At 37.7% G+C, this 25,914-nt stretch overlaps 1 protein-coding gene across 4 annotated transcripts in view; it reads left to right on the top strand.

Annotated features, from left to right (window-relative positions):
• LOC127946544 (dihydropyrimidine dehydrogenase [NADP(+)]) overlaps positions 1-25,914 on the top strand; it is a 156,843-nt gene that overhangs the window by 30,200 nt on the left and 100,729 nt on the right. For 3 of the 4 annotated variants that reach the window (XR_008151117.1, XM_052543194.1, XM_052543196.1), the window contains exons 4-8: positions 14,590-14,677; positions 19,526-19,687; positions 23,506-23,702; positions 24,179-24,260; positions 25,284-25,371. Coding sequence is in view for 3 of the 4 variants with exons in the window: in XM_052543194.1 (XP_052399154.1) it covers positions 14,590-14,677; positions 19,526-19,687; positions 23,506-23,702; positions 24,179-24,260; positions 25,284-25,371 (617 nt within the window). In the remaining variant the exon portion in view is untranslated. The remainder of the gene's footprint in view (positions 1-14,589; positions 14,678-19,525; positions 19,688-23,505; positions 23,703-24,178; positions 24,261-25,283; positions 25,372-25,914) is intronic. The other variant, XM_052543195.1, reaches the window with a different exon arrangement.

Raw genomic sequence — 25,914 nt, 5'->3', positions numbered from 1 at the left:
AGTTTATTGGCACCGTTCAGTCGGCCTCTCGAAGGTATTAATTTGTGCGAGGAGAAGACGTCCGTTTGGGCTCCAGATCAGCTATATGGTGACCCGGAGCAAACTGTGCTCGGCTAACCTGTCAATGTTTAATTTGACTCTCTGGAGCACGATATCAGTCGCAGTGTTCATGCTTGTCTCTGTTTTTTGTATTAAGCCAGCACCACTAGTATTATTGCTCACACTTCTGTGCAAACCCTTATAACTAATTATGTAACTTTTACACATACTATAACTCAAGCCACGCTATTTGTTATTTGTGGCACTTGAATGAAGACTGTAGGTCATTTTCTGTCGATTGGTTCATGTTTAGTCATTTCTGCCACTTTAAATGTAGTTAACCTGTTTAGTTTGTGATAACAGGATCAGTCAGCCTGTAGGTCATGTAGCAAGGTTTAGTTGACCTCTTTGGTTTGTGTTGTTTAGTTCTGTAGTGCTTAAAGACTTTAAGTCATATGGAGGCAATTGGTTGACCGGTTAAGTTTCTTAAGACTAGTTTGGTCATTCATGGCACTAAAACAGAAACATTAGATAAAATAGTAGCATTTATTTAAAGGGGGGGTGAATGCTATTTCATGCATACTGAGTTTTTTACACTGTTAAAGAGTTGGATTCCAAAAATACCTCTGAAACATGTTTTTCCATACATTACTCAATATTTATGAAGTAAACATCACAATCAGAAGTAGATTTTCAATGGTCGCTTTGCCGTGTCCAGTGTAGACAAATTGAGGCGAATGATTTGATTATGGCGAATGATTTGCAGATCCCCAGTACCACTGACAAACATATAATCTTGTCAAATGTGTGGTAAGTAATGCTGCTCCGTCGTATAAACAGAATATGTGCGATTGCGAATCTCGAAAGTGATAGAAACCAAAAAGCAATCGTGCAATCAAAAGGAGGTCTGGGGGGTTGGCATTCATGATTCCAGCGCAATATCGTGATGTCTATCAGCCATCGGTGTTCGACGATGGCATCGTCTATCGGCCCAACCCTAGTTTACAGTCTTCAAATTGATTGGATGTGTTATCATAAACTAAACAGGTTAACTAAATGAATCTTTAAGTAGCACAAATGAAATAAATTAGTAAACAAAGTAAATTAATTAAAGGGGGGTAAATGCTCGTTTTCACTCAATATCCTGTTAATCTTGAGTACCTATAGAGTAGTACTGCATCCTTCATAACTCCAAAAAGTCTTTAGTTTTATTATATTTATAAGAGATGTTTACTTCATGTAATTGAAAAGCTTGGTACTACGCTATTTTAGTTAAATAGTTTAGTTTGTGATAACGCATTGTCAACTCAAAGACTAAAGTCTAGTCAAAGGCTGTTTGAGTAATTTGGGACTATTTAGGTTTCATAATTTTAGGTTATATAGGGTCATACGGTTTACCGGTTTAGTTTGTGATGACCTGTTTAGTTATTCAACTTCCATTAAAACTTTAGATAACACTGGCATTTAGTTGATCTAAGTGAGTAGTTCAGTCATCTTTGGTACTTGTGCAAACGTTTCAGATCAAATGGCAGCGTTTAGTTGATCTGTTTAGTTTTCAATGATTAGTTAAGTCATCTGTGGCACTTAGACAAAGAGTTTAGACCCGCTTCTTTTGTGATGACTAGTTAAGTCATTAGCACTTATTTATCCATGCAGCAATGGGAATCTCTAAACCAGCACAGTGACCTCATCGTCGCTAAAATAGCTAAGCAGGTTGTTCATCATCATTTGTTTCTTGACAGCCTACAACTTCTTTGAATATAAAGTAGCTTCTAAAGTGACTATATTAAAGTCCTGTATATTTAAGAGAATAATAAGAGTATTAAATTAATTTCTCATCCACTTTCATCTCACTGATCTACGGTCCAAGAATAGATTTATTGAGCAGTGTGTTGAGATGACAGAATCCGGTGCTCACAGCGAGCGTTGTAAAAATCTCCCCTAATCTGCTTAACTTCATTAGAAGAGATCGAGGAGGATTACAGTGAACTGCCAGTATATGAACATAATTCCTAGCAATATTTAAGCGGCTCATAGATAAATACATCATCAAGGATGCACAAACAGCAACAGAATAGCAATTAATTAAATTCACTTTATGGAAAATTGTCTGTTAGTTGCCAGGCTTATGAATTATGGCCAGGTTGTGGTAATTGGCTGGATCGATGGCAAAGGTTATGATACAAGCATATAAGGGAGCGTGCTTGTACATGCAAATACATTCATGTCCATGTGCCTTAGGTTTTAATACATCCTCTTTTTTCTTTATTCTGAGGAAGTAATGTCTTTCCTGTGTTATAACTAGCCCTGGTTTTCCTTACATGTTCAAATTTTAACAATTTAATGTTTTTTAAGCTTGCTTCTTATAGTTCATAAGATTTTCCATGAAATATTTGCAGGTGAAATCAAATTGAAGTATGGTTTTGTCTCACAGGATTTATCTGATGTCATGCTGTTTACCGCTGCTGCCCGCCATGGTCCACCAAAGTTAATGCGGTTTACAAAGACAAAAACCGAATAAAAGGGAGAGTATTAGAAATGCAAAAACAAAAGAAGCTTATATCTGACCCTGTGGTAGGCCGGCAGAGGTGAGTGCAAATTGGTGCCGATGGAAAAGGTTCCTTCCCTCAATTACGCCTGTTCCAGGATGTTCAGTGTATAATCACACGGAAATAAGTCTGCAACATGACTTTAATTGAGGAAGTTAACAAGGTTAGCTACACTTCACCAATTTTACGTGGCACAAATCACTCCGCAGACCTTCAGAATGAGCATCTATAAACCTTTTACCCAAAAACAAGTGCTGGAGAATGAATTTAGGCAATCATGTCATTAATCTCCTGATGGAAATGGGAAACTGGCAGACCCTCTTACACTCTTCAAGCTAAAGGAAGCAATGTAACGTAGCTTAACTGTTCCTCTGGTGTGGCACACCTGATGTACTCAATTTTCTTTTGCTGAGGAAAATTAAGGGCCAAATTTAATCTTCAGTTCAGTTCTTCCCGCACCTTTTGACCACTATGTGCTTATATAAAAAAAAATTCAGTCTTCAGTGTCACATGATTCTTCAGAAATCATTCTAATATGCTAATTTGATTTGACCTGCAAACCCTGCATAAAAATATCTTATGAACTGTAATAAGAAAGCAACAGCATAAAAATATATTAAATTGCTAAAACATGTAAGGAAAACCAGGTCTAGTTGTCCCATTTAAAAAAAAAAAGAAAAAAAAAAACTTTTATTATTAACGTTGAATTCTTATATATATATATATATATATATATATATATATATATATATAAATATAAATATAATTATATATATATATATATATATATATATATATATATATATATATATATATTATACTTTTTTTGTGGAAAATGTGATAAATATATATATATATATATATATATATATATATATATATATTAGGGGTGTAACGATACGCGTATTCGTATTGAACCGTTCGGTACGACGCTTTCGGTTCGGTACGCGGTACGCATTATGTATACCGAACGGTTCGTTGGAGTAATTAATTATATTTGAAAAAAAAAAAAAAGAGAGAGAAAGAAATATAATGATATGCGTTCAACAAGGTAGCCCAATAACCCAAACAACGTAACAGGCAACGCCCCTGACACTCCCGAAGAAGAAAAAAACACCATCTTATATGTTTATGTTAGGCTACTCAGCAGGCGCTCGCTCACTCAGTACGCGCTGAAGGCTCGTTGCAAAATAGCCAATGCGTTTAACAGACTAGAAATGAGAAGATCCTCCAATAACCAACAGGTCTGGTGTTTGGGTGCACTTTGGATTCCCTTTAAGCTATAATGGTGATGACAAGAGAGTGGTGGATAAATAAACAACGGTATGTCGCATCTGCAACATGACAGGGTACACCAGCGGGATTACAAAAAAAAACAAAAAAAAAACAGCGGGAATATCTGGGATATATGCGTCAGTACTATCTGGGAAAAGACGAAAAAAAGGAGAAACATGCACGCAGCAAACTATCCCTGCAGCATTTAGACACTATAGCTTACAGGGAATCCAACCCAAACACCAGACCTGTTGGTTATTTTAGGATCTTATATTTCTGGTCTGTTAAATGCATTCGACATTTTGCAACGAGCCTTCAGCGCGTGCTGAGTGAGCGAGCGCCTTAGGGGCCGTTCACATATCGTGCCTAAAAACGCATGGAAAACGCTAAGCGCGTCTTTCTCCTGAGGCGTCTGTCTTTGCTAAGCAACAATGACGTGCTCTCTCCATGAGACGCGGAAATTTCAGCGAAGGATAAATGGATTTGCAGCTCTAAAAATCGCTTGCAGTAGCTCTGCTACTGAATTTATTTCAAAATTGCAATCCATATACAACTATGATCAGCTGTTCCTTCATCTTGGCTGAGCTCTCAACGTTGTTACGGAAAAGGATGAAGCTGATTGGTTGGTTCTTGTCACATGACCCGCGGTGCGCTTGCGGCATTCTGAAAAGTTGAGATGTTTTTACATTTTGCTGTATCTAAAACGTATCGAACCGAACCGAACCGAACCGTGACATCAGTGTATCGTATCGAACCGAACCGTGAATTTTGTGAACCGTTACACCCCTAATATATATATATATATATATATATATATATATATATATATATATATATATATATATATATATATATTTTTTTTTTTTTTTATTTTTTTTTTTTTCAGGATTTTCTGATGAATAGAAAGTTTAAAAGAACAGCATTTATTTTTATTTATATATATTGCGACTGTCCCATAGCCTGCGAAGTAAGTTACACTGAATTCCAGAAAAGTATGAAAGACGTTGTCAGAATAGTCCACCTGTCAACAGTGGTTCAACCGTAATGTTATGAGGACTGTAAGTGAAGAAAACTTTATTCATCAATTTCTTTGTCAACAGTCTCCTGTTTTCTTCTTTTACAAACAGTATTTTCGTCACTTAATAACATTACGGTTGAACCACTGATGGCAGACGGACTATTCTGATGATGGTTTTCATGCTTTTCTGGATTTTGGCGGTGTAACTTACTTGGCAGTCAATGGGACAAATGGGTCATAAGCCTCTCGTTTTTCATCTAAAATATCTTAAATTGTGTTCCGAAGATGAACTGAGCTTTTAGGGGTTTGGAACAATATGGGGGTGAGAGATTAATGACAAAATTTTCATTTTGAGGTGGAGTATACCTTTAAGCTTATTATTCCCCAGAAGTTCAACGTTCACCTATTTCCTTTTCCTATCAAGATGCAGATCGTGTCTGCGATCTCAGGGAAGGAGTGAAAGGCGCTGTAGGCAATCACCTGTTAACTAAGCAACAAGGCCTTTTATTTGGATCCTTTTTCGAGCTCCAGGCACTGATTTCCAGACCCACTGAGCGACTCCAGGTGGTGAGGGCCCATCCGCAGCTGTGGAGGTCAGAGTGAAGGTCAGGGGTACGGTGTCCAGTCACAGCATTAGTGAAGGGGTTAATGAATGCTTGCTCATGCTTCCTTACCTCGCTCCCTGTAGTGCTCCATATTATTCAAACCGCTGTCTGTCTCTCTGGTGTCTGATCAGTCAGTGGAGCCGCGTCCACACTGTCATGCCACTGAGGGATGGCCGTCCATTCCCTAAATGCAAGCTTATGACTCAAACGGATGTAATGGCCGTCATCCATCTGCACGCTGATTTGCTCTGATTGTCCATCGGGCTGTGCGCCGGGCGTTGTTAACCCCTCAGTCACTCCAGAGAGAGTGATGGACTTGGCTGGAGGTAAATATTGCCCTTAAAGCATCCCCACACTCATCCTGTAGATATATGAATTTCAATTGGATTTCAAATGGTCTGGACCTTGAGAGGACTTTGCGTGACCTATGTCAATGCACCACTGTAGGGAAGAGAGCTTATAAATTCAACCCCCTCAAGCACAGGGTTCAAGGCTGAAGATTCACCTTCAGAATGACATCAGGGGCTTTGCTTTTCTTGAATAGTGTATAGTGATTTTTTTTCTTCAGTTACTGCTAAAACGAGTGTCGCTGTTGTTCTTGCTCATACCTATTACTGTGTTTTTCTCGCATAAAACTGTCACCAGTCGCACACTGTTACAGATATGAGGTATAACTCTGATGATGAGGCTCATTGAGGAAAGATTTTCTAACCATCCAGCAAATGATAAAACAGGCCAAAGACCACAAGCGTCCAAGGACTCCTAGTAAACCACCCAGGAACATCCTACAAACAGTGTTATATCAAAATGATTTATAGAATTGGTCACACTTTCATTCAGGGGCCAATTGTCACTATTAACTAGTTGCTTATTAGCATGCATATTACTAGCATATTGGCTGTTTTTTAGTATGTATAAAGCACATAATTATGCCTTATTCTACATGACCATTTTTGAGATCCCTTACTAATCTTACTCTTAAAATAAAGTGTGACCACACACTATTATGGTATTTATTAATATGTCATATTAGCTTTTATTTTATATTTTAAATTTATTGTTTAAAATTGTCATTTTCTTATATGCTTTTGTCCTTTTTATTATTATCTTTAAATATTTCTATTTAGCTTTTTTTATTTCAGCTTTAGTTTGAGTAATTTTTGTACTTCAACTACAACTTTTTTTATTTCAGTTAGACATCTTTTCTAATTTGATTTCGTTCCTACAATATTTCTATTGAGATTTTAATAGATTTTTTTATTTACTTTTTTATTAATTAAATTAGCACTTCAACTTATATTATTTCAGTTGGACAACATTTCAAATTTTTGTAAGGAGGTTTGATCTAATAATTTATTTGTAATTTTATTTCAGCTTTTTTTTAATTAATAAAATCTGTCAGAAATGGTTTTTGATAACTAAGAAAATATTCTAAAATATTCTATATTCTACTAAAATAAATTACTGTTTCAGTCTTTGTTTTGGCCGCGGAAAATGGTAGCGGCCCTCGCTTCATTCCACGAAACGTTTCATTTCATGCATTCATTCTTCTTTTTTATTTAGGTAAATAATTGACCAATAATCAACATTAAAATTAAGATACAAATTATACCAAACAAAACTCTTTCTTTTACTTTTTACTTTTAAGAAAAATATTTGTTTTCTGCATTCTTTTTCAAAATTGTATAGACATTTTGGAATGTTACCAGATTTGATATTAGAAATGTAATTTTGATAAATACGTTAGTTGTAAACTTTTTCTTATTAAATTCCATGCAGTGCAGAAAATGTTGGCATAGGAAGGTAGTGAATGATTAACGATTACACCCACTTGAATAATGCAGATCCATGTGTTTTATTTTTATTTTTTATTTTCTTTCATAAAGTGAGGATTTGGTGATAAGTGGCACACTGGTCGTAATGCTGTGCTCCATCCTTTATTTTAATTAATAATCCTTTATTTTAATTACCCTATTGCTAAAACATAGGGTAAGTGTTTTGTATGTTGCATAGAAAGCTAACTCATCCCACAAAGCTGTAGGATCTTTTGACCAGTGTTGTAGTCGAGACCAGCTCATTCGAGTCCGAGTCCAGATCGAGTCCAGAAAGGCTCGAGTCCGAGTCAAGACCGAGTTCAGAAAGGGTCGAGTCAGAGTCAAGACCGAGTTCAGAAAGGGTCGAGTCCGAGTCGAGGCCGAGTTCAGAAAGGGTCGAGTCCGAGTCAAGACCGAGTTCAGAGAGATTGGGTCTGAGACAAGACATATAGAAATCTTCAAGAGTATGTAAAATGTTAGGTGGAAACAATAAAGGGTAAAAGGGCCACATAGTATGTGGTGTAAAGTTAATTTTATTAGTATTATGAATTGTTACTTGTCAATATTAAGTGCTCATTTTCACATAACATCGTTGTACCACTATACACATCCATATAACCTTTCTAGTACAAGTAACATTACTGTACCACTATACCTGTAAATGTTCAACTGTAACAGCTTTTACATAACTTTTAACCCTGAAGCTTAACTAATGACTGCTAATATCCTGAAAATGTCTTGGATTATGTGCACTTTAGATGTTGTGAAGATTAAAGATGGGCATAATTACTTTTTTTTTTTTTAATAAGTGAGGAGACCATCCTGCTACCCAACCAAGCACGATGTGGTCTCATGATCAATCCACCCAGACTAAAAACTCTCTCTACTGGTGCAGAGGAAGCGGAAACTGACAACAGTTACCATTTTATCACTTTCTGTAACAGCATCGGATAATCTAATGCTAATTTCCCTGGATGGTGCGTTTTAAGGGTAAAATACACACTAGTCCAATTTTTTTTTAGTTACGGAGGGCATACACACAAGAGCCGACTGACTGTCCAGGAAAATTTCATGCAAAAGTGTGTATGTGCCAGGGGAAGAAAGCTGGATGAAATGCCATATAAGTTCAATGCATTCTGTCAGACATTTTTTTTGGGGGGGGGGGGAGATGTTTAGTGTTGAGACAGTCAGTCTGTGTCTGTATTCATTATATAATTTAATTAAACGATTTTTTTTTTTTCTGTGACCATTTTGTCCTACTTTGTAAAAATAACACAGTTGAGAGAAATAATGTAGCAATGTGGCTTTCTGGAAAGCGGGATCACTACAGGCGGATGGCAGGAGGGTAACTTAAGCCCGGTGACACTGGCTGCGTGGCGTCTCTGCTGCGTGCCAGAAGCGTGGTGGCTGCTTCGCGTTTTCTGTCTTTACACACCAGAAGCGTGCCTGCACGCGGCGCTTGGCGCGCTGCTGCTGATGTAGGAGACATAGAGGGAGGGCGCCAAAAAACCAGGCTCTTGTCTTCATGACAACAATATCAACTTTTTTTTTTACACACCTACTGATAGGACAAAATAGAGTATGTTTGACAGGTGCAATATTTGAAAATCGATCATTATTAATTTATTTTCTAAATTACATTTATATCTGAATTTATGCCAACCTATAGACTTTCAAATATCAAAATGTCATGAATTAATATGTATTTGTGTACAAAATGACATATCTTCCTAGTATATTTTTCCTGGAAACGCTTCCAACATGCACGCATGTCACGTTAAAAATATGCGTCGGTTCTATTTCTAGCATGCACGGGTTTTCCGCGCGTCTCACGCAGGCAGTCTGCAAGATCTAACCTGTTAACATGGGAGCCGAATTAAAAACAGACACGCCACGCAGCTGAGATGCTTGCGCCACACATCCAGTGTGTCGCTGGCTTAACGTCTCACGTCAAAAGAAAATCACCAGTCATTGGATGTGTCAATCAATTTCAATTTAACATCAATTCAAATAAACATTAACATACAGTAATAATCATGAAATATTTTGATTGGGACTCGAGTGGACTCGGGCATAAGTCCGATTCCTAATATGTTCGAGTCCGAGTCAATACCGAGTCAAAATGCACACGAGTCCATGACAAGACCGAGACCATTAAAATACGGTCTCGAGACCGAGTCCAAGACCGAGTCCGAGTCTCGAGTACACAACACTGCTTTTGACTTAGCATAATGCTACTATCTAGCAACTGCTAACAACACTCTAGTAATATTAAAAGCCATCTAGGTTATTACCACCTGAAATTTGTGAAGAAGTGAACATTTAAAAAAGTTGCAGCTTTCTTTCTTTTTTTTTTTTCGCAAGATCAATGTTTAATTAACTAGAGAAATAAAAATATCCTTAGAGTGGGTGTTTAAAGCTTAGCTTTTTATCACTGCTAGTATGTATTTGCAGAAATGTTAATCAGATGACCTGAGTGGGCATTTTTATAGTTAGATTAGCCAGAGCTGGATGAGGAATGTCACTTCTGGAACATGTTCTACACCTGAAACGACAGCTTTTAGTGATGTGTCAATCAAATGTATGTGACCCTTCAGCTGGAGATCTGTGCGTACACACACACAGAACCATGCAGGTCTCTGGCTCTTCATTTTTAAGTCTGCTGTGTCCGTTTGCAGCTGTTGGTTATCCCACTGATCCCAGACAGACCCGGGCCGGGTGGTTTTGACAGTTCTGACGACCGCTGTCCTAACCCTCAGCGCACAGAGAAATCTCACCTCACCTGACGCTCTCTTCCCACCTGTCCCCAGCCGAGCTGCATCGCTGACATCATTAAACTTGCATCCAGATGCCCGAGCAGACTGACACAGCTGCGTCTATCGGACAAGACTGATTCAGAACTGCATACACATGTGTTCTCCCAGCCTGTGCCATGAGTGCGAGTTAACATAATGTGAAACAAAGCACAAAACCCCAATTCAGAATAAAACAGAAGGTTTGTGACTGGTAATGATCCCAACATTTGATCAATTGACTCACTGTGATGATGTTTCTTTTATTGTACAGTATTTCAGATTAAATAATAACTTGGGTATGGGTGGAGGGAGAATTCAACAATGGAGGATAATTTCAACTTCATATTCAACTTTGTCATTTATGTCCCCATGCCAACATGGGTGGGGTGATCAAGAAGGGGTCAATCATTTTGGGATCTATGCATGTGGTTTTTATTTAATAGCAGATATGTAATGGATTAAAAAAAGATCACAAATTGGATTCAAACCCATGTTTGCACATTATGCGTTCTTAAATAACCACCAGGCCAAAGTGTTTGTCAAAAACAACATCAGTTATTTTTCCAATTATTTCATTTATTTCTTTTCCGCCACCTATATGTTGTCATGACACAAGCCGAGCAAATGTCATGGACACATGCCCTACCCAGAATGCCACAGCTCCAGTATTTATCTTCATCTTTCTTTATATAGCTCTATAAATAGAAATCATTAGATTTATATACATTTTCTACCCTTGATGCTTTTAGTACTGCATTCATCTGGGCTTTTTTAACTCCTTTGTTGTATTCCTGAAACCCCCCGTGATTAAAAGAAGATACGATTTGCCACAACCCCAAGATTATGAACAGAATTATTAGTTTCTCCAAGAAAAAGTGAAGAGCTGAATTTGTGGCGACAACTAATTCATAAAGGTAAGCAATCATTAAAATTGCAAATCCTAGGAGGCCTCGGTTTTATTGAATTGTACTTTTCCCATCGCGGGTTCATTTTGGTTCAGATATAATGAAAACAATGAATTGGGAGATTAGCTTCCTGCACATTCTAGAACCCCTTAATACACTCATCATAGAAAACATTCAAACGCTAGATTATTACTCAAGTAAAACGATAAGGTCAGAAGCAGAGAGAGCAGGGAAAGAATAAATCAGCTTGCAGTGGTCTGCTAATCAACAGCTCCTTTCATTTGAATTCACTGGATTATTTTTTATTTTAATGGGAGGGTAATAAAAAAAAAAACGTGAAGGAAAGAAAGAAAAAATGTGTATGCATTTAATTGCGTTACAGCTCAGAAAAGCCCCGGCACTGTATCTAATGCAGTGCACTGCAAGGCAGTCTTTTCCTGAGCGCTGCTCTCAAAGCCCAGCTGAATTGCTGTGACCTAGAGCAATTCTTGAACAAATAAGATTGCCTTTGTGTGTGCATTATTTTCTGTTGACATTTGCTAAGCACTTGGGCTGCTGGCCAGGGGAGACGGATGAGGGTCTAAAATGTGTCTGGATGTGCCGTGTCTTTAATGTTACCTTGGGAGGAGAAAAAGACAATGGTATTCCTGTCCACAGCTGTAGCGCGTTGCCCCAGCATGTCAGAGGAGGGAATAGGTTACTTTATTCTCACTTTTTCTCATTTTCGCCCTCTTTTTTTCCCCCTTGAGCTACATTTTTTTAAAAGAGAGACAAAATGCTCAGCAATCAACTGAAGGTGCCCCTCTCACAGATTCTCATTTTGATCTGTTGGGTCTCATCTTTATGAATGTGTTTATACATTTCGACCTGCCATGGAACGGCTTTGTAAGCATTTTATTTATTTTTTCCCCCAGAAGTCCATTTAGAACATTAGTCAAGGTTTTTTGCACAAAAAACAGACATCGTTTAGTTTTGCATGGCTGTTTTTCACCCTCTCTCTGACCCTTAGAAATAAACAAGTGGGTTTCCGTTGCTGTACCTCGCAGACTTCCTTGCAAATGTCCTCTGCACACACTGTTTCTCAAGTTGTGGCAAGCCAAGTTGCAGAATACTGTGTTGATTTCTGTGTGGACTTAGTTTTGATGTCTTAACTAGTGGTTAATATGGGGTTGTTTAGTGAGAGAAGGATAGCTAAAGGTGAATAAAACAATGCTATCTCATGACCAATTCATACGTATTTTACGAGGTGGCTAATTCGTACAAATTTGTACGACCTCATTCATACGATTTTATACGACCCCAGTGACGGTTAGGTTTAGGGGCGGGGTTAGGTGTAGGTCATTTGTACAAATTCATACGAATTGTGCAGCTCATAAAATAAGTACGAATTGGCAACAGTCGTATGAATTTGTACGAGGTTGGTCATAAGAATTCGTACGAATAAGCCACCTTGTGAAAAATGTACTAATTGCCGTGAGATCGGGTTGAATAAAATGCAGAAATATGCATGATATACTTTAATGAGATGTACATCAAATTGAATTGTTCAATGTTTTTGGTCTGTTTTCATGGAAGACGATGTAGATGGTAAAAATTATATTTATTATATTATTTTAGTGATCCTGTAGCTCAGTTGGTAGAGCATTGCATTATCAAGCGCAAGGTTGTGGGTTCGATTCCCCGGGAACACATGATAGGTAAAAAATTATAGCCTTAATGCACTGTGAGTCGCTTTGGATAAAAGCGTCTGCTAAATGCATAAGTTAAATTTTTTTATAAAAAATGTTTAGATGGTCTCATACATGGATTAAAAACCACAAAACTCCAGTTTTGATTTCACAACGTCTTCAAAGAAATAATGCTTATATTCAGGATGCATTAAATTAATAAAAACTGACAGACATTGTCATAAAAAAAATAAAAAAATAAAAATCAGTTTCCACAAAGATGTTAACCAGCTCTCTTTTCAACATTGCTAATACAATAATGAAAAATGTTTCTTGAGCGGCAAATCATCATATTCTGATTTCTGAAGGATCACAAATCACCGATGCTGAATAAATAATATTTTATATATTTTAAATGTATTTAAATAATAAGCAGTTGCTATAGTTATGATTTTTTTTTCATGTTGATTTTAATCGGCAAAATTGCAGTGGGTGGGAAGGAAATGTTTTGTTTTGAACTTTAAATTGTATCTACATTAGATTAGATTAGATTATTTTAAGAGCAAGAAAAAAAATCAGTTTTACACGATACGTGAGCTTTAATACATGTGTGCTAATGTATTTATTGTACAAGCTGAATATGGACCACTGCACCGTTTCATGTTCTACTTGCATATTTTGTAAGATACACACAGTGATGATCATAACAGATGAGATATCGCTGATTTGGAAGAGTGCTTTTTCCTCCACAATAAGCAGAGAGGAACGCCAGGGAGAGAGATATTTACGCGACTATGGCTTTATGTCTTCCCGCAGCTGCTCGTTGTCCCCTCTCTGTATTAATCATCTCAGTACAGATCAGAAGTGCGATAGGCCCAGCATCCTCTGAGATTAGCCTTCATCTCCACGTCAAAGCCCACTTCAGACCCTTCCCCGGGCCAAGACTCCTGCAATATCCCTAATCCTTTAGGCTAAGGATAATTTACGATCAAATAAAGAAAAGCAGGTCGAAACTAATGTCGCATTATGATCCGCCACCTTGGTTTATAAAAGCGGTTGCACTGTGTGGTCCTTTGTGGCGCCGGTACCTGGCCACTGCACTACAGTAATTACCCCACTGTCACCCCGGTAAGTGGTATTAATGGCAGCCTTGTGCACTCTACTCTGCGGCGAGCTTTGAGAATTGTGAGACAGGATTATTATGGGCATCCAGCTGCGTGTGAATCTAAACGTGCAGGTGTTACTTGAGTGTTTGCTGTACTCTTACCGATGTGTTTTGTGCACGTTTTGTGTCCACATATGTGGCACAAGTTGTGCATTTCACATCAAAGACGACGCAGTCTTTTTTTCCTCTTTTCTTTCCACATCTCCTTTCCTGCTTCGTTTGCTCTGGACGTTTGTACGTCCTCCACACTTTGTGCTCGTTGTAAAGGAAAAAGCACTCTTCCAAATTACTGATACATCATTTGAAGTCATTAGCATGGTGAATTTTTAAACAGCTGTGTGTTTGTAAAATGCGAAATAATGATTGTGAGCTACGGTAGCAGCCCTCCCTCCTTTCCTTCCCAGCAGCCCCAGTTGGCTGCCTCCTGTCACACGCCATTCACATTCAGGGGCCAAACGTACCACATTGGTTCTGATTGGGCATGAATATTTAATTGGGCGGCTCCAAATTATCCTATTTGTCATTCAAAACTGGTGTGTCATCAATATGGTGCCTTTTGAGATGTATTTGCTGGGAGAAAGGTCCTCCGGCACAAAAGCTGGGGATTGATTTCCTCTGGGTGCCGTAGAGTGTTTGTAATTGGCTGGAATGTGACGTCCCAGTGGGGCGACGACACAAAGTTCTCTGTTCTTACTGTAAATAACTTGACTTTGCGTTGCATGTGGGGTAATTCAAACAGAGTCTCATTTTCTTACAGATGTTTGAAATGTGCAGATGCACCGTGCCAGAAAAGCTGCCCGACCAATCTGAACATAAAGGCCTTCATTACCAGTATTGCGAACAAGGTATGTTGAGTATCTGCAAATTGACTTTCTTAATAAATATCTCTGGTCTTATTGCACTCAATTCAGCTGAAGGAAAGTTTTGACAAAATGTGAGATCTTGCTCTGTCTCTGATTGATATATATATATATTTATATATATATCTCAATAGCAATATCAGTCTCATATCTCTCAATATCCTTTAGTTTTGATTTGTATAAATTGTTCTTAGGGAAGTTTTAGGGAAGTTTTAGGGAAGTCATGGCCTAGTGGTTAGAGAGTTTGACTCCTAACCCTAGGGTTGTGGGTTCGAGTCTCGGGCTGGCAATACTTTGACTTAGGTGCCCTTGTGCAGTAGGGCACCGAACCCCAACTGCTCCCCGGGCACTGCAGCATAAATGGTTGCCCACTGCTCCGGGTGTGTGTTCACGGTGTGTGTGTGCACTTTGCATGGGTTAAATGCAGAGCACAGATTCTTAGTATGGGTCACCATACTTGGCTGAATGTCACGTCACTTTTATGATTTTTAATCAGTAGCCTTTAGTTTACATCATTCTGTAGTCTGGCAAAACATGTTTATCTACTTTCTTTTGCTAGTCAGTTGCAGGTCACATTAGGACATTGCCAATTTCAATAGCATTTTATTGGACATAAATTCCTATTATACCCCTGTGAATGCAGGATGAGTCATCTGTATTTTTGGTCTATTTTCCAGGAAGCGAAAGAGTATTTGAAATGCTTATGTATTCACTAAAAGCTCAAATGTTTAGGAATACACTCGCATATAGATGGCCTCAAAGCTAACAGACATGGACGAGACAGACATGGGCGTCTATTTCTGGGTATCATCATTTCTTTTAGCAACTAAAAGTCAGATATAGCAAGCCAACAATATCAGGGACACATCAGCCCAATAACAAACAGCCACACAAACAGAAAGAACTATTATCCAACTCATCACATTTCATATATTTCCCCTTACGTTGTACAATAGGTTCCTAAAATAAGATATGTAACTTTCACATCAAATATATTTGTGTAGAGGAAGGCATTTTTATTATGTTATTAATGTTTACATTTCATATTGTATGAATATGAAATGTCATATTTTTCTTGCTGTGCTTTTTTTTTTTCTTTTCATCTGGAGTGTGCTCTTGGGTTGATTAGATTTTTTTTTTCAAACAGACTCCAGGGATTTCAAATGCCACTACATAAGTCAGGTCTTACATATGCATGTCTTGTTTTATCAAAAATTCATCATAGTTGAAGTAGTTTAACTAGATTAAGAAACTCAATCTCAATCCCATTTTTTTCTGCATTTGCATGCATGTATTTTCATACTTTGCTCCATACAGCATCGCTTCTCAACTTATTTTGCTAAAGAATCCAGATTTAACACCCAAGCAGTCAATCTGAACACCATCTTGAATGGGAGTGAGTTGCAGTAAATCAGCATTTCTAAATGCTAAATAAAAATGTACATTGATTGGCTTTACAGTAACAAGATTGGTTTGAAATTGGGAATTAGAAATTGGGGTTTTTCAAGATGAAAATAAACTTCAGCCTCTAAGTCTTGGTCAAATAGCTTTCTCAAAAGTGTTTTAGAGGGCAAAATTTCTCCTCAATCCACCACAAACTCACACCCACTTTTCATGATCCAGTCAGTTCCAGATGGATTACATTACATATCGGAAATACATCACTTTACAGAAATAAAATGGATTGCGTTTCATGTTAACTCAGCTTAAGAAACTCAAAAATGTTTGAATTGGACAGTCCCAGCTGGTCTCCATCTACTAAAACCCAAACCAACATCACACGAGATGCCAGACCTGAGCTCTTCATCAGGATGACATACATTGCTGTTGTAACAAACGTAATTGTGACACCCATAGCCGATGCAGAACATGGCTGAACCGCGGTGGTGTACTTTGAGTTATGCTTTTAATAAGAGATCTGCTGTTGGATGCTGTGAAATATTTGCGGGGAATAATGAGTTTTTATGCTCATTTGTTTGACTTTTGAGAGAGTGTTTTAAAGCTGTACTACAGTGGTGCTTATAGATGCATTGCAACTGTGTATGGGTAAAGCAGAACGGCTTTAACGTGTGTCGCTGAAAACACTGTGTTTTCTATGCTGCACTGTTGTTCTGTCAAGGTTTCTGTCATACCATGCATTCTGTGAGTTTAGCGAGTGCCATTAAGGCATTCTGGCCTTAATTCAAGGCTGTCTGAAGAAGAAAGCTGTCGACTGCTTTTTTCAAAACTAGACACATGTCAGTCATGGGCCGATTGTTGTCAGAATAGGCCTGTTAGACAAGAGAAAGAAGAGAGCACTGGGGTACTATTGCATAAGTTTTCTTTCAGTCTTTCACTGTTGAATGCTTATATGACTAGAAGTGTTAGAGGTGCATTTTTTATTATGGATGCACCGATACCATTTTTTCAAAATGAGTCCGATACTGATACTTTCATTTTTGGTATTCATCGTTACCGATACCCATACCAATACCGATACCTGTATTTTCACAGCATTTGTCATTTTTTTTTTTACAAATGTTGGTTTCAGAGACTAAATGATAATAATAGTAAAAAGAAGAAGAAGAATCATGTTAGTTGGCTTAATTTAGCAAACAGATATTTCCTCCAGTTATTTCCACACTTAATTATACCTGTTAAAAATGTATTGTATAAGCTTTTGTTACTTTCACTGTTCATTTTAATGATGCATTAGAGCTGCTCCATTGCAGAAGCTCAATAATACTGTAATCACAAAACATTTTTCTAAAATAATGCAGGGAACCACTCGTTATATGAGTACAGCGTACTTTTTTAGTGATTTAATTTGTGTCACGCTCACTGTACACGGACCCTTGCGTACGAATACAAACCATAATTTTAAACAAGCTAAACACGTTTGCATTGGTGCAGACTGAGAGAGACACTTATAGCCTAGTGCATTTCACACAGTCTGCTAGTTTCACTTTTGCTTTAATATTGTATGCTTGACGTTTAAAATGAATGTTGTTTATAGTGAATGTCCATATAATCTTTGTTTGTGTCATATTTACGATTTAGTTTTAATTCAAATGCATGCGCTAATTGAGTGAACAGCCATCACTATCATGCAACAGAAGTGCACGCTCTCTGACTCTCTCTCTCACTCGCTCTCTTATGCATCTCTCGCGCTCCTCACCGTTATATAACTTTAGTTACTTGTGCACTGTTTTCCTTGCTTGCTTTTTCAAATATCAGACAAAATACAAACTTTCTGGTGATGTCTGTGAGATATTCACTCAACAAAATCATGCATTTGTCCCCTCAGAGCGCTCTGCTTAGCAGCTTGCGCACATCTGCTATACAGGGGTGAGTTTTAAATGTTTAACATTATATTAATTACTTGCATGTACTTCATAGGCATCCTTGATCTCTAATAACTCCATTCTACTTTCTGTTGTTCTGTTGTAAGTGTTTCTTTTACTGGACACAGCTCTGTTCACACGCTGTGTGGGTATCGGCTTTTGGTATCGGGGCATTTTTATGAGTACGAGTACAAGTACAGAAGTGAAGTATCGGGCCGATACTGATATCAGTACATCCCTATTTTGTATTATTTGTAACATGCACTAATAGAAATGAATAGTTCTCTTGAAAAGCATTACTTAAGCGCAATAAAAGTTGTTTTATTTTGGATGGAATGGGTCGGGTGGGCAGATGTTGTTGTGATTATTTGACCAGCTAGATACAACTTTCTATATGTATGCTGTCTATAATATATATCTTTTTTTCCTTTTTCAAATAAATTCTGTTCTTTTGAACTTTTTGATTCATCAAATAATCCTGAAATTCATCTTGGAAACTACAAAAACATTAAGCAGCAACAACAAAAAGATAAATGTATATTTTGCTAGTATATTGCTAAAATTGGTAGTAATTGTTGCTAAAATCTTATTAAATATGGACAGTTTCATCATATGATATTGAAGACTGGAGTAGAGGCAGCTATAAATTCAGTTTAGCATCACAGGAATACATTTTAACGCATTTTAAAATATATTCAAATTAGTGCCGGGCAACGATTAATCACATCAAAAAAGTAAAAAAATAAAATAAAAAAAAGTTTTTGTTTACATAATAGATGGGTGTGTACTGTGTGTATTTATTATGTATATATAAAAACACACACATACAGTATGTATTTTCAAATTATGTACATAAATTACATAAATATATTTAATATTACTGTTTTTGCTGTATTTGTGATAAATGAGCTTAGGTGAGCCCAAAACACTTTATACTGAATTTGGGATTTTCCTGAGATCCTGAATTTGTTTTTTTTTCTTAGTTGTCAGTTATAATCATCAAAATTAAAAGAAATAAACATTTGAAACACATCAGTCTGTGTGTAATGAATGAATATAATATACAAGTTTCACCTTTTGACTGGAATTTGTGAAATAAATTGACTTTTTGATGATATTCTAATTATATGACCAGCACCTGTATGTATATATGTATATATATGTGTGTGTATATATATATATATATATATATATATATATATATATATATATATATATATAAACAAAAAAGAAATAGACTATGAATGTAACATTCCATTTTTAATTTTAATTTTTAGCTATATACTATATTACTGAGTAAAATGTACATTAGTATTTTTTGCAAGTACAAATATGTGATGTATGTATATGCAAATATAAATAGATTTTGACCAAAGTAAGGTATCTTGAATGGCAACATCATTTTGCTTTCAACTTCTTGGAATGCTCCGATCGCTGTCTCCTGTAACTGCTAGATCTAGATATGTAGCTTGCGAGGTTTCGTAACACATTTTTGTGTTGATGTTCACAGAATTATTATGGAGCAGCTCGGACCATTCTCTCAGACAACCCACTGGGTTTGACGTGTGGGATGGTGTGTCCCACCTCAGACTTGTGTGTTGGGGGGTGTAACTTGTATGCGTCTGAGGAAGGACCCATCAACATCGGGGGACTGCAGCAGTTTGCAACTGAGGTAAAGCTTTTTTTCCCATTATTTTTAGCCTTATTGGACATGCACAATAGAGAGAATTGCTGCATAAGAACTGTTCCCTTGTGTTTTAGTGGAATGCATTTGTGTTTGGTTGGATCCATAGACTGTAAAATAAGATGGACGATGCATCTTCACGCTCTTCCATTGTAAAAAAAGTCACCAGTGTTTAAAATGGCTTTGATCTTGCACTGATTTGCGTCACGTCACCGAGGTCCTGCCCACATTCCTGCAGAGTATTAATATTAATATATAACTGCCAATCATAACGTCACTTACATTTTTATCTCATCAAATGACTAACTAAAACCAAACTTATTTGAACACTTGAACTTACATCAGCGTGATAAAAACGACATAAAATGACAAAAACATGCTTGTCTCGTGCCAATCAAGATGAGCTTAAGATGCAGGAACCAAAGGAAGCAACAGATATTTTATGTCTAAAACACAAGATTATGATCTACAGTGCATGTTCAGAGAAAGTGATTAAAAAGTTAAAAAGTTCTGGCAAACTGGTTTGCAATAAACAAATCTGTAAGGAAATTTACAGGAAATCTTGCAGGGCAGGGTTTATGTAAGCACTGTTATTGTAAACTTAAATACATAGAATCTGCTTGGTCACATATAATTTTTTTAAATGGTGGAAACTTCAAGTGTGTTATTCATTATTTATTTATACATTTATGTTTTGCTTTGCAGGCGATATGCAGCATTGTGGTAGCTGCTAATTAAATAGAAATAAAAGTGCGTGGGTTTGATTGCTCAACTTGACCCGAAATTGTGTGAACGGCTAAGTGGGAGTTTCCTGTAGTTGGTGAAGGTTAATGGTCAATGCAGTATTCCAGCCTTACTAAAATAAACAATATAGCAACAGTGAGGGCACAAAACACCTGTTCACATAGATGCTGTGAATAGCGCTCCAATCAAAAATGTACCTTTTGTTCATATAGCTTTATACAAGTTAGAATTCTGAGATAGAAAGTCACAATTACCTAATATATATATGTTTGTGTATATATTTTCTTTTATTTCTCACAAGGTGGAAACAAGCTACCATAATTATTGGTCTTTATTCTTTTTTTTTCATATCAGTCAGTGTTAGATATAGAACCCAGTTTATAGTTTATATTACATTTTTAAAGCTTTTTTGTTCTAAATTTATTGTGAGGTTACCTTTCCATAAACTACTGCACAGTAAAGTTAACCTAAAAAGTCTAATAGTTATATATTACTGTTAAATATAATCTTAATTAAAAATGAATATCATATTTGTTTTATTTTGTACATTATAATATTGTGATACCTAAATACGCTATCATTGAAAATGATTAATCTTAATTTCTAATATATATATATATATATATATATATATATATATATATATATATATATATATATATATATATATATATATATGTTTTAACTCATTTAGACAAATAAGTATAGAATTTGAACATAATCCATAAGATAACTATTGGCTTTTATTATATAATATTTTTTTATATAATTTATATATTTAACATATTATATATTAATATTAATTTAACAGGTTTTTTTTTTCATAGTAGTTGTAAACATTTTCCAAATAATGCAAACCCATTTAGTCTGAATAGTAGTTGTAGGTTCATTTTTCAGATACAATAGCAGCATAAATGTTCTTGCTCTTTCCTTTTGTGCCTTTTTAAAGCTTCAGGGTCTCTTCTGAACGTATATGAGCAAGCACACACTACAAATGCAATTTAAAACATTCCCGCTGACATGAATAAGTTCAGCTGGCTGCATTTCACTGTTGCCGGAGGGTTTGTTTTTCTTTACCTTAAGCAATGTGTTTACGATTCAAGCCGGTTTTCAGGCGAGCGCATTTCTTAACTGACTGCTAGAAGGGGGGAAACGGCGAGCACAACAGTTCATTTCCACCCACCTTTGCAACCCGACCCCACCTGTTCCACACAATCACCACAGGCTAAAAAAAGGAAGCTCTCCGGCATGTTAAGGTTCATTACTTCGTGAAGGATAAGAAGAGCAATTACAAAAGCAGCCTCTCTCTCTTGTGCCGCCCACCTCTGCTGTGACTTATTAGACATCTCTGTCTAGGTGGCAGCTCCTCTCTCCTTAAATGTGAGAGGTCAGTCTTGTTATCGAGCCGATAATTAGATAACCTGAGAAAAAGGGGCTATCACGGCCCACCGTCATTCAGTGGCTGCTCCTGTATTTGGCCTACAATCAAAGATAACTTGGTGTCTCTTTTCAGTTAAAGGGGAAATGCAGCGGTGTAGTCCAGAGGTGGCAGAGCACATTAGCATCTTTAGAGGAGTTTGACTAACTCCCACCCACAATGCTGTCTGTTTGAGTAACTATTTGCCAGTAGGTTTGGGGGAAGTCGTGGCCTAATGGTTAGAGATTCGGACACGTAATCCAAAGGTTGTGAGTTCAAGTCTCGGGCCGGGAGGGATTTTAAGTTTCATTGTTTGTTTCATTGAAACCGCAATAATAGAAGAGTCTATAAACTGCTCTCAGGGATTATTAAAAGTGCATTGTCATATAGCAATTTGGTCTTCACAGTCCATGAAACTCATGAATAACTATATTAATATCACCTATATTGTTTGCTTGTTCAGGCATAATATTGTATTAACAATGCAGGCTTTTACATATGGATCTGACTAATCTTATTAGGAAGACAAAGCATCAGCCCTCCTATTTTCCTACTTGTAATGGATATACCGCCACAGGCTCCTCATTAATGCCTGTTTGGATAACTTGCCGTGTTTTTTATGTATCTGCTAACTATCTTTATGTTGATGTCTTCATCTGCGTTAGAAACTCTGGCGCAATGAATGAGTTTCTGTAATTCTTTTTTCTTTGGTCCTGTTCTTAGGAGCTGAATGAGTTCTTCGTGTCGCTTTTGTCTTAGCGCCTCTGAGTGGGTTTTCTACTTTGGCTTTTATTAGTGCAGTGATGTAGCAAATTGCTGCATGGTTTATATGTTCATGTGTGTAATGCTTTTTTTCTCCTTAGGCAAATTAGGGGGATATCAGACTCCACATCCAGGCAGATTATCAAAGCTTGTGTTTCTCAATAGAGATCATATCACTTTTGACCTCTAAATGTGAGAGTGGTGTTTGTCCCAGCAGAACTGGTCACCAGCATGCTGCTTGGGGTCCTGATGATCTGATATTCCTACCAGACTTTAGAACTAGATTAACCAGCAAAACATGTTCAAAACATGTTCATGTTCAGTTTTCACCAGAAAGACTATCTTTGACCTGCTTCCACAGAATGATGGCTACAATGACAGAATGGTGAATGAATGGATGGATGTTAGATAGAGTGACAGGTAGGTACTGTAGATAGATAGGTGGATGGATGGATAGATTGTAGACAGAGTGATTTGTAGGAGGATAAATAGATGGATTCATAGGTGGACAGATAGATTGATTGATAGGTACCTGATAGGTTGATGGATGGATAAGTAAATGGATGGATGAATAGATAGGTAGATAAATGGATGGATGTATGGAAAAGTAGGCAGATGGATTGATAGATCTGGTTTCACAAGAAAGTCAATGCTGATAGTCCAGCTTTTTTTGGTTAGACTTTATGGTTTCCACCAAATACATTGACACCAAACCTGAATCAGCCAGAAATACATGCGAGCTAGTTTCAACTGTTTATTAAGTTTGTCATATTGAATTTATTCCAAGCTTTCTGCATGTTTTCTGAACTATAAAATTGGCTTTAATTTCCTACTGAGGGTTCAATTGCAAACATGCATTTCCTTTCTTCTGGTGTGTTTGCAGGTGTTCAAACAAATGGGTGTTCCTCAGATACGGAATCCCGATCTCCCGCCTCCAGATCAGATTCCTGAGAGCTATCACTCTAAAATAGCTCTGATCGGCTGCGGCCCCGCCAGCGTCAGCTGTGCCTCTTTCCTGGCCCGCTTGGGGTATGACGACATCACCATTTTCGAGAAGCAGAGGTTCATTGGAGGACTGAGGTGTGTAATTACTCTAACCCCTGGTTCGTACTCAGAATTCTCATCCTGTATCTAAGATGGTCCACTAAAGGGCATTGTTGATCCGGCCAGCCACAATCAATATGGGGCACATTGTAGAAGGTCAGAATAATTAATGAATGGTCTCTGTAATTGGGAATATTCATCTCTCAAATGCCGAGCTGGCATGAGGTTATCAGTTACACGCTGTTGTATCTCCACTGCTATTTAGTTTAACCAGCATGTCAACTGCATACAGGAGGCCTTGAATATCCAGTGCACCTCATATCCCAGCAGTCCCCATTACTCTGGGGTTGTGTTCTCATTTAGACTGGCGCGATTGAAGACTAAATAAACTATTATGTAAGAAAGAATTCCAGGGATGGAACAATCCTTAGCACAGGGTGAAATATTTTCCTCCCCTGAACTTCTCCTTTCTAAGGGACTTCTCATTTCATTTTTCCTCTCTTGATTTTCAGCTCTTCCGAGATCCCGCAATTCCGCTTGCCGTACGATGTGGTTCAGTTCGAGGTGGATTTGATGAAAGACCTGGGAGTGAAGGTAATGAAAGCCATCACACCTCCCTATCCTACCCCTCTGTGCACTCCCACCTGCCTCTTTTGAAGCCAGGAGGGGCGAGAGGTCTCAGGAAGGATCAGTGGTCCAAATGTCAGCCGCATTAATAAAGAACAATTAAAAGTTGCATTGGGGGTGGCAGACAGCAGCAGCCGAGCACCTCAGGGCTGCACACGCTTGTCTGTGTGTTTTCCTGAATGTTTCAGCTACGGGAAAGGGCAATCAATAGTCGTCATCCGGCACACCTGCTCAGGATTCATTTTACACAGGAAATGTTTTTTTCCGCAGTTCGTGAAGAGCTGAGGATGATTGGGAGGGGTGGGGGGCTGGGGGAGATGACGGATTTGCATGTTCCTTCAGTACCTATAAACAGTCTCAGGGAGAGTGGGACTGGATGTGAGGCTCTGGAGGAGACACTTTTCCAACGTCTTTTCAGCTGGTACAAGAAGTATTCCAATACGCCTTCCTGTGAAGCAGACACGGTTTTACAGTCCTTCAACTGAGCTATTGTTTTTAATATTTCATCCTTCTTTGCTTCCTTCCTAATTTTTTCCTTTCCTTCCTTCCTTCCTTTCGTCTTCAACTGGTTTGAATTTTTTTCTCATGTGCCCAAAAGAAAGCTTGAACATCCACATTTGCTTCTTTCCTTCCTTACTGCCGTCCATCCATCAGTCTGTCCTTCCTTCCTTCCTTCTCTCCATTAATTTTTTCCGTCCTTTACTTTCATTTTCTTTTCTTATTCTTTACTTTCCCTGCTTTCTTGTAGAGAGACTTTTCCTCTTTTTCCACCGACATAAGGAAGATTCAAAGACGCACTCCTGAGACCTCAGCGTCTTTCTTTCTTTCTTGTTTGTTTTCTTGCTTCTTTCTTCCTTTTTTTTTTCCACTGCCACAAGATGATTTCAGAGATGTCCTCCTGTAATCTCCTTCAGATGAGTTTCTGGTCTTTAATGGAGCGTTTCTGTGGTCTTGCTTCTATTGATATGGCTTGTTTGTACTCTATTTCAGATCGTCTGTGACCGAGGACTCGGCCAAGATGGAATGACGCTTCTCTCGCTGAAAGTGGAGGGATACAAAGCTGTGTTCATTGGAATCGGTCAGTTTATATGCATCTTCACACATTGTCTTGTTGTCTATTATGTGGACAGACAATCATGTACACTGACATGATGGAGAAGGGCTATTTTTCTCTGAATCACTGGCAGCTTCCTGGATCCCTGTCTGTGTTAATGGCTATGGATGATCCACTTGACAATTTCTCCCCCTCTACCAGTAACCCCATTCACATCTCATTTTCCGCCCGACTCCTAGAGCTGTCGCTGTTTTTTTGCCGTGCATGGTCGGCCTGCTCACTGCTTCTCAATGGAGGACACCCTGTTTCTCATCAGATCCCTCTGCCCTGTTCTCTTCCAGCTGAGCCATTCACTGCCATTACATGTTGACCCTCAATGCTCCTCAGCATCTTCTAGTATCAGGACTGAGTCCTGCTTGAACAATAGAAACTTCTCTTCTCTTCTCTTCTCTTCTCTTCTCTTCTCTTCTCTTCTCTTCTCTTCTCTTCTCTTCTCTTCTCTTCTCTTCTCTTCTCTTTTTTTAAATATATTTTATTTGTTCTTAACATGTTATTCATTCATTCATT

The sequence above is a fragment of the Carassius gibelio genome, chromosome A24 (assembly GCF_023724105.1).
Source record: "Carassius gibelio isolate Cgi1373 ecotype wild population from Czech Republic chromosome A24, carGib1.2-hapl.c, whole genome shotgun sequence".
Taxonomy (NCBI): Eukaryota; Metazoa; Chordata; class Actinopteri; order Cypriniformes; family Cyprinidae; genus Carassius; species Carassius gibelio.
Note: the sequence above shows the minus strand (reverse complement) of the source record. Positions and strands in the feature narration are given on the sequence as shown.